Source organism: Cornus florida, unplaced genomic scaffold (genome assembly GCF_030987335.1).
Source record: "Cornus florida cultivar Cherokee Brave unplaced genomic scaffold, ASM3098733v1 CherokeeBrave_3.0.0_Hap2_Chr10, whole genome shotgun sequence".
Lineage (NCBI taxonomy): Eukaryota > Viridiplantae > Streptophyta > Magnoliopsida > Cornales > Cornaceae > Cornus > Cornus florida.
The window spans coordinates 36,480,883-36,491,365 of NW_026775580.1; the positions used below are offsets into that span (position 1 = coordinate 36,480,883).

The 10,483-nt window shown below is 34.0% G+C and overlaps 1 protein-coding gene across 1 annotated transcript in view; it reads right to left on the reverse strand.

The window, feature by feature from the left end:
* The window catches only part of LOC132277489 (patatin-like protein 2), a 37,398-nt gene extending 31,850 nt beyond the window's left edge, over nt 1-5,548 (reverse strand). The window contains exons 1-6 of the mRNA XM_059779343.1: nt 5,417-5,548; nt 5,029-5,210; nt 4,745-4,931; nt 4,457-4,618; nt 4,017-4,319; nt 3,716-3,888 (exon numbers count right to left, since the gene is read on the reverse strand). Coding sequence (XP_059635326.1) covers nt 3,716-3,888; nt 4,017-4,319; nt 4,457-4,618; nt 4,745-4,931; nt 5,029-5,210; nt 5,417-5,548 — 1,139 coding nt within the window. The remainder of the gene's footprint in view (nt 1-3,715; nt 3,889-4,016; nt 4,320-4,456; nt 4,619-4,744; nt 4,932-5,028; nt 5,211-5,416) is intronic.
* Between the last annotated feature and the right edge of the window lie 4,935 nt (nt 5,549-10,483).

Below are 10,483 nucleotides of genomic sequence, written 5' to 3' on the forward strand. Positions count from 1 at the left end.
CTGGCATAATATTTTTGACTAAATGGTGCATCTTCTTTCATGCTTGATGATTTTGGTCTTCAGACTATTTTTAGCTCTCTACACCTATCATGCGTGGCTTGATTTGTACATTGGCTATGGGATCATCTGATTACTAACAATTCTGACTTTCTTTATCAGATTTAGGTGAGAACCTTCCATTTGTAGTTCTGAATCTCTGGACCTTTGACATGGTCAGGTTGTATTTTTCTATTTCAAGCTTTCTTTAAGTTTCCAAACTTGACTTGTTGGGTTCTTGAGACATTGGGATTCATAGTTGGTCCTCATTTGAATCACAGCAAACACTTTTCAAGTGACTATGGCCTGAAGAGATATTCGATCCATCCTCGTCTGAGCTTATCCATCAATTAGGCATACTCTCGATCACTGGTCGAGACTCTCGACCCTGGTTGGTTGAGAAACTTTCTTAGGTCATAATGACTGAGAGATAATGGTCGAGACTCCTGATCATGACCATACTGACTAAGAGTCTTGGTCATGACCATACTGACTGAGAGTCTTGGTTGGTTGAGACTCTTAATCATGACCATAGTTGGTTATGACTCCTGATGATGACCATAGTGACTGAGAGTCTTGGTTGAGACTCTTGATCATGACCATGGTGACTGAGAGTCTTGATCATGACCATAGTGACACTGAGAGATAATGGCCGAGACTTCTGATCATGACCATAGTGACTGAGAGTCTCGGTTGAGATTCCTGATTATGACCATGGTTGTTTATGAGCTCAATACTTTTTCTCAGTCCTAACGGCCTAAGTATTCCATTCTTCTTTATTTCTGACCTTAATTCTGATCACCGTGATTAGAAATTAATATTTTTGCCCCGATGATCATGGGCTGACCTAGAGTTCAGACCTTGGGATTTTTGACCACGTGGCATGATTACTTCATATTATATTTTAGGTGTTAACACATGGTCCATTTTCGAAATAGCAAGGAAGTCGGGATTTCCCTGCATGATCTGCCTTTTACTTCACCGATTGCAATCAAAGTCTGAAAATTTTCAAATATAATGCAAGTTAGAAACATATATATTCAAGGAAAAAATGTAAAAATAATAAAAAATAAAAAAACGCACTTTATCATTCTGATAATTTATGGATTTATATAATACTACTCTGAATCCATTGAACATGGGTTTTAGGTGGTCACAAGTTAAAAGGAAGACTTTAAACTTTAGGAGAATTTATGGATTCATTTGTATTTTGAAGGACATATATATATATATATATATATCTGTAATATACTTTAACATCCTTATAAATGTTTTATTTATTTATTTGGTTTAGGAACATCCCAATAAATGTTTCACAAATTGATTTTGATTCTTTTGACCACTAGCCACCTTTAAGCATGGTGAGCAACAGCATAATCAACAATCAACTGAACTACTTCACATATGAAGTTGGAGAGAAAATGGTATTAGCAAACAATCACAACATCCCTTCCAAGAGAACATATATAATCTGTTAACTTCATATATCAGAGCACATTTTATCAGCCTAAATTTATCAGTGCCTCTAAGATATATGAAGTTAACAGATTATATATGTTCTCTTGGAAGGGATGTTGTGATTGTTTGCTAATACCATTTTCTCTCCAACTTCATATGTGAAGTAGTTCAGTTGATTGTTGATTATGCTGTTGCTCACCATGCTTAAAGGTGGCTAGTGGTCAAAAGAATCAAAATCAATTTGTGAAACATTTATTGGGATGTTCCTAAACCAAATAAATAAATAAAACATTTATAAGGATGTTAAAGTATATTACAGATATATATATATATATATATAGCCACCTTTAAGCATGGTGAGCAACAGCATAATCAACAATCAACTGAACTACTTCACATATGAAGTTGGAGAGAAAATGGTATTAGCAAACAATCACAACATCCCTTCCAAGAGAACATATATAATCTGTTAACTTCATATATCTTAGAGGCGCTGATAAATTTAGGCTGATAAAATGTGCCCATCAGAGCTTTTTGCATGGTTCCATGTGGCTTTAAATATGTCTCAATTGTTACGAATAATGACTAATCATATGTAAAACTGACGGTGAAGAAATTGCTCTATGTTGTTCTAGTTATATATTATGTCCCAGGTTTCATACTCTAACAAATGAGGAATTAATTAATGTCGCAGAAAGATAATTACAGGCAGTTGAAAAACTAGTTATTAAGAATAGGAATGTAAGATGACAAATGGAGACCTTGGTTGACTGTTAGGAATTAATTTATGAGTATAATAACATGAGGGCTACTCCAAAATTTGCATTATTTATTTATTTATCTATTGCCTTTTGCAGTTTGTTTGCAATGTGGGAAGCTTCAATGATGTCAGCATTCTCAATCATCCTCTTTTTAATTAGGAACCAAGGATAGAGGATACAAATAATTAAAAATTGTTGTTCCCACTTGCGGATCTAGGGGTGGGCTTGAGCCCACCCAAGCCCACCCAAATTATTATTATTATTATTTTTTTACTATACCCAATTTTAGCCCAGCTCAAAAAAAAAAATTACTAGTGTTAGCCCACTCAAAGAAATATTAGCCACCCCATTAAAAATTCCTGGATCTGCCCTTGGTTGTTCCAATCTTCACATCGACCACATCCACTGATAAAATATATATATATAATGTAACTTTTATTAGTCTTGCATGGAACTGTTCAGCATGCAGATGAGGTGGTTAGGAAAATATTTGGCAAAGATGAGCAAAAAGTTAGACGTCGCCAAGTGATCAATGATTGCCTAAATTTGTTAATTTGTTAACGGTACTTTTCTAATGGTAGATTGCCGAAAAGTCCTAGTTTGCAACACTTTTTTAAATTTCTAAGGGAGTTATATATCCAAAGTAAAAGAAAGGGGTGTTATTTGTTTAAAAAGTAAACCTTAGGGGTGTTTTATATACTTAGCCCTATATATATATATGTAACACCATATTTACTCGTGATTGTGTTGAAAGGTTGAAGCTTGATTGATTGCTAGTAATCTACTTTAATTAACCTAATTTCTTTAATGAACACTTCTTTAACCATGTTCTTGAATTGCTACGTGTTCGTGTAGCAATTGCCATATACATTGACTAATATTGCAATACTGACATTCGACATCAAGAGACTACAGCCAGCGTTCTAGGTCTATAGGGCTATCATATTACAACGTGATAATGAATTTAAGAGTTGAGTATTAATAATTCAAAGAGTTTGTTGCATGTCAGATAGAGTGCATATGTCTCAAAAGGTAATCAAATAAAGTTCACACGTCTCAAATCCTCCACAGTTTTTATTGCTTGGTGAATCTACAACTTCTTGAATACATTAATTCAAAGAATATAGAAAAACTACATTGACAACATGTACTTACCTAGAAAATAAAAAGGAAAATATCATTGACAATATGTATCCCAACAGACCTTGTTAAAAAAGAATGAATGTGGAGAAATGGCTTCAACTTGCATAACCTTCTGAAAAACACAACCTCAAGAAACTCTATATCTTTGCTTAAAGTCACTTATAACTTGGGGCGTGGCCATGTGGGGATCTAGCATTGCGAAGATGTTTCTCTTCGGAGAGTAATTTTGCAAACCTGTGATACCAGAATTTTGTTAGAATTATTAAAAGGAAAAATCAAGCAAAACTATATATAAAATCAATAAGAATAAGATCTACCTTTTTAAAGCCTCTTCATTAGTCTCTTGATCAGAAGGCATAACAAAACCACTCTCCAAATTTACCCTTGAAACTGGTTTCTTAAGCAACCCTTCACCAACCTTCACAAGATCTTCTAAGTTAGTCTTGGTGGCTATATCAACTGAAGATACTATCCCGTTTAGTGAGTTATCCTGCAATTTGATTTGGTTCAACAGAGTCAATAATAAATGTTGGTTGACATAGAGTTAAAAGAAGATTAATCAGTTACATATATATATATATATATATTAAATCACTGTTTATTAGCACATGCACATACTTGAATACGGAGGTAATTCTTCTCGGAGTGCAAGGCGTGAAAAACCACAGAAAGGTGGAAATCCACCATATCAGAACTTGCTTGAGAAAACACATCAACTATTGGGGTGGAACCACCACTTGTTAACCACCCCAACATACCCCACTTAGCTGCTTCATCTGCATTATATTTTTCCTCAGCTTTTGGTGAGCCAGTTCCGAGAGAAATAACCAATAAACGACCATAGTCCATTTTCTCAATAGCAAGAAAGTCGGGATTTCCCCTCATGATCTGCTTTGTTACTTCACCAATTGCTATCAGAGTCTGAAATATTATTTGAAGTATAAGACGAAGTTAAACGCATACCTAAAGGGAAAAATAAGGAAATTTTCTTTTAAAAGTTTGTATTAAACATTAAATTATAACCTTTCAAAAAAAAAAAAAAATAAATAAATAAATACCGGATTGTTTGCAGCAACACCACCATCAATTAGGTTAAATTCTCTCACTTTTCCATCAGGAGCTTTAGTTTCGAAGTAATGTGCTGGAAGGTATGTTGGTGCTGCTGAGGTTGCAATGCATATATCTGCGAGCGAGGCATCCAAGCTTGGTTTGTTGTGCACCTAATTAAACCATGAAATGCACAAAATAAGCAAACACTCCTAACTCCAACCATTACAATGCCTTTCAATAAATGATTTAATGAATGGAAATTGTAAGTTGTGAAAACAAATTATAAAGGGACTAACCTCATAGCTGGAAAAGATTGTTGGCTGGAGTGTCTTGATGTCAAATGTTGGTATTGCAATATTAGTCAATGTCTGGTGTAGTTTTGTGTTTCCTAGTTTTTCCTTAACGATGCTGTGGAGGTACTTCCCATCATATTTTGGTCCTGACAGGGCTTTAATAATCTTCGTTACACGAGGAAATGAAGAGCTGTTGTTCAAAAAGTTCAACCACATTAGTTAACAACCATAAAAAATAAACCATAACTAGTTAACTAGCATATACTTAATTCGTTATAAATAATTACCAGAGTTGAGGGAAGATTTTAGGGCAGCTTTCGAGGTAGAAGTCTTTGATATCCTTGGCCGCAAACAAGGGACGATTCTTTTCATTCGGTGCAGTAAGCATGGCAGTCACAAGTCCACCTGTGCTTGTCCCAGCAATCACATCAAAGTAGTCTGCAATTCTTGCATCCTCACCATCCAGTTTCTGCACCATATGAAAAAAGCATATAAATCAGTTTGCATTATAAACATTAACTCAGATGAATATTCAAGGTACTTTGCATGAAATTGACATGAGTATTTGTATGAGCGAAGTCTGCAAAGAAAAATTTCTTTTGACTTTGCATGTACTGAAAAATGCATTTGGAAATGCCATATTTTGATATTTAAGTACAGAAGATAGTACCCTACCTGAAGCTCAGACTCCAGAAAGCTGAGGATTGTTCCTGGGATAATCCCTCTTATTCCACCTCCATCAATGCTGAGAACTGTGATTAGGTTTCCATAAGTTGGAGGCTGTAGGATTGGCTTTTGTCCTGCCATGTAACTAAAAGGGTAAGAGACCGAGAGATTGAAGTTTTGGATAGCAGAAGAAATCTGAAGTTTTAATAGCCTTGGAGAGAGTTTTGAAGTTCTGTGACAATGAGAAACACTCTTTGATGAGGATGGACATTTATAGGCTCCTTATCCTTATTTTTCTTTTCAAGATTCAACAATGTCATGAACGATGCAGCTGCTTCAAAATTCATGTAGCGTGTACTTTTTTTGGCTGTAATTTGACCAAATCTGTATCATTCAAAGCATAAATGAATATAAGATTTCACATTTCAACAGTAGTCGTCTTGGTAGTCTCCTGTTTTGGCAGTAAAAGATGGTCCCCACGTCACATATGTGAGAATTTTAGGTATGACTCAGAGAATTGTAGGTAATAATTAGGCAATAATGGTCCAAATGGAATAAATTATATTGATTAGATAATACAAAGGAGTTCATGAATTTTTATTTCCCTCTGATACACCTCATCCAATGGAAAATTATAAATTGTGTAATTTGTCTGGTGCAGAAGTTGAGGTTGCCGGTACTTCCTACTCAACGAATTCAAAAACCTGGGGAAGTTCCACTAATTAACTGTTAACATATCATTTACATTCGAAAAAGGCGGCGTAGTGTCAAATGAAAACATTGGTAAACCATTCACCTTTGCTTGTAGATGACTTAACAATTGGGATATGATACACATTGAAGAAATGTGCCTAAAATAACTTAAAATATGTCTTATAAGACTACCCTTTGTTGGCACCAAAACTTGGCAGTCATCTCAGCGGTGACGTGAACCAGTGAGAAGCCGACAAGTGTTAGTGTGTTTTTAGGGAAGTCGGCCAATAGAGAAACAAAAGGAGAAAATCTAGGGAAATACATATATTCAGCCACCTTATCAACAAGGTGGTTGCTGAAATATGGCAACTGATATTTGATTTAATTCAAATAGGTTGTTTAATTGGGAAAGAAACACTAGAGATTTAGCTAAAATGAATTGGAGAAGGAATTCCAAAAAAAAAAGGCGGCAGTTGCATGAGTCATGGATAAGTTCAAAAGCTATAAATGGCTATTAGGCCATTTAAGGAAAATATGGCTGCCGAGCTTAAGGAAAGGATTTGCTAAAAATTAGCAACTTTTCAGCAATATTTTGAGCAACTGGTATTGACTAAATCAAGGAAGGTCTTTTAGCAAGAATTTTCTATTGAAGCAAGACGAGAAAAGAAGCAGAAATATATTGGGTTATATATTGGGTTTTAACGTAGTTTGAATTACGAAAAGAAGAAAATCAAGGAGAAGAAGAGATTTGCTAGCAAAGAGTTAGGAAAATAAGTTGAGAAAGAATTCTATAAATAGGAAAGTTGTAATCCTATTCCAATTTGTCCAGCACCACCCACAAAATAGCATGAATAAAAAATTCATCAAATGACTCAACGTCATTTTATCTTCAAATCTTTTGTCCAAATGGCAAATTTCATTCGAAGAAACTAAGTTTCAGTAACTTATTCTTCTTTTGCAATGCTTAATTATACTATTTACAAATTTAATCTTTGTTTTATGCAACGGATTCAACAACAAATCTTTGATCAGATTATTGTCATTTGAATTTGGCCTGTTCATTCCATTGTAAACATTAAGTTTAATTCAATTCGGCCAATTTACTTTTCAGTTCATTTCAATTCAGCCAGTTCATTTACTTTAATTTGTATTTTATTTCTTTTAATACCTTTATAAAAAAGTCCTTGCAAATAAGGCATAAAAAGAACCTTGCTAGGAGTTCTTACTATTCTCTCTCTCACACATTTACATGGAGTTAGCCATCAGAAAAGGGATAGGCTGGTGTTCAATTCATAATTTTGAGTGTTTTATACAAATACTTTGGCACGCCTGCAAAAGTCCATCGACCAGCGTAAGACCAAAAACCGTGTGAACACTTTGATATCAACTTGATATTCTAGATTCATTGATATCACACTTTGATATCAAGTTGGGGGCTGCAGGAATGACTTTTTTCCTTCCATGTTACTAAAAGGGTGAGAGACAGAGAGATTGAAGTTTCGGATAGCAGAAGAAATTTGAAGTTTTAATAGCCTTGGAGAGAGTTCTGAAGTTCTGTGACAATGAGAAACACACTTTCATGAGGATGGACATTTATAGGCAACTTACCCTTGTTATTTTTCAAGATTCAACGATATCATGAACGATGCATCTGCTTCGAAATTCATGCAGCTTGTAATTTCTTTAAATTAAATTTGACCAAGCCTATATCAAAGCATAAATGAATAGAAGATTCCACATTCCCACAGCAGTCTCCTGCTTTGGCAGCAGTCCCCTGGGCCCTGTGCACTATGTGTGAGAATTTTAGGTAAGACTTGAGAGAATTGTAGGTAAGAATAATTAGGCAATAATGGTCCAAATGGAATAAATAATTTGTACAGATAATCGAATGCGGTTCATGAATTTTTATTTTCCTCTGATAAACCTCATCCAATGGCATATTAATTATAAATTGTGTCATTTGTCTGTTGCAGAAGTTGAGGATGCTGGGTACTGCCTATTCGGTGAATTCAAAAAGGTGAATTGAAAAAGGCGGCGTTGTGTCAAATGAAAACATTGGTAAACCATTCAACTATGCGTGTAGATAAACTTAATAATTGGGATATGCATGCCACATTGAGGAAGTGAGCCTAACAAAAACTTAAAATAATTGGGCTATGCTTGCCTTCATTTACTCAAGCTTTTTGTGTGCAATTGCTTAGCTTATGATATTCTGGATTCATTGAACTTGGGGTTTTAAAAGGTCACAAGTTAATATACAGGCTTTTTCCTTATGAGAATTTCTGAATTCATACTTTGCAGGATATCGGTCTTTATTGTAGTTTAACATCCATAATGAATGACAAAATATGATTTTTCTGACCACCACTCACCACATAGAACAATATCATCAACAAACAAAATAAATGACACGATCTTAAAGAAAATGGATGTTGCGTTACCAGGCAGCAATGGCATCCATAATGAATGCTTCGATGCATGGCTCTTAATGTTTCTCCATTGTATCGATTACTGTCTGCTCATATGTAAAATTAACAGTGAGAAATCTGTTCTATCTGATTCTATATATATGTCCTAAATTTTATACTCTAAATGACCAACTAATGTTGCTCTCTAAGATATTTATCTCTTGGAAATTGTTAAATTGGAAGGTTAATCTGCAGCAAGTAGACTTGATGAGTCACCATGAGAGAAAACAAAAGCAAGAAATTATATGACAAGCCAGGAAATTACGAAGATGAATTGTGACTCCTCTTTGACCTCCTGCAGTTCTAAGGAGGTCGTAGACATTTGTTCATGTGGTGCTTTTTGATTCAAAATCCGTAAGTTTTGAGGTGATCTCATATTTTTAGTTCTTAGATTTACCAAGATGAATTTCCATTTAAAAGAATGCCATTTTTCTGATGAATGAGTTTCAAGAAGCAATATGTTGAAGTTAAGACTACAATGTATAGGCTGTTGAAAATCTGGTTATGAAGATGGCAAGGTAAGATAAGAAATGGAATGCTTTGTTGACTGTTAGGAATTGATCTATGAGTATAATACCATAATTTGCTTTTTTATTTTTTATTTATTGTCTTTTGTATCCTTTTCTGAATTAGGAACTGTGGATTGAGGCTACTTAAACTTAAAAATATAGTTTCAATCACCACATTTACAAATAATAAATATAATTATTAGTCTTGCATGGGACTGTTCTGCAGATGAAGTGGTTATGAAAATACTTGCCAAAGACAAGCTAAACTTTAGATGTTACCGAGCAATCAGTGATTGTGTATGGTCTATGCTGAACACATTTCCAAGATTTGTACTTCAATATAGACTGAGTTGTGGAAAAGGAAGCTAATTCAGAATATTCTTACATATTGCTCCATGATGCTCAATCACAATAGGCAAAGGTAAAAAAATTTTAGAGGTGCGCAGGAACGGAGCCAATTAAGGCCCAGAGGGGGAACATGCCCCCCTCATTTTGCTCCAACCTACTATACATAGGTGTATATTTTTGGTATATACATATACTTACATGGTAATTTTAAATAGTGCCCCCCTCAAATTTTCTAATTTTCTAATTTCCTTTTGAAAAAAAAAGTTACATATATCCTTTTTTTCAAGTATACAATATATTTTTTTCCTTTTCTAATTTTTGTTTCATTTTTAAAAAAAATTCTTTTTTCACTTATGTATAATTGTGTATTTTCTATTTTTTTTTTAACTTATTTCTTTTTATCAATGACATTTGTGATTGTATATAATTAAAATATTATTAATTAATATTTTGATTCTTATATTTGTAACTATATCTTTTTACAGTATTTATTTAGCATATTATTTTATAACTATTTTTTTCTTATTTGCCTTATTGATTTAAAAAAATTATACTTCCTATTTGTCATATTTATTAATTTTTTTTTTTTTTTTTAACAAATGCATTGTGCCCCTCCTGAAATAAAATCTTGGCTCCGTCCATGAAGGTGCCTAACATGCCTTTCCCTAGCATTAGGGATGCGTACACACACACACACACACATATATTTATGGAGTGACCAAATGAAAAAGGCTTTCAGGGGGAAAAGAATAATAATAGAAAAAATTCTTTGAGGAAGACACAAACAATATACATTGATCTCCCCCCAGCTGTTAATTTCTTTTTATTCACATTGTTTTTGAAAGACATGCTTATTGCAATATTTTACAATATATTTATAAGGACAGAAACTTATTTACACAAGGATTGTTATCACTGTCCCACTCGACAACTCTGATAGGGGAGGTTAGTGTAATTTGGCAAACAAGTTGGTGAAACCTCAGGGGAGGTCAATGCAATTTACCCTTATAATCCTTCAGTTCTGTGTTATGGTTTTCCTCGAATTTTTGATTTAGCTT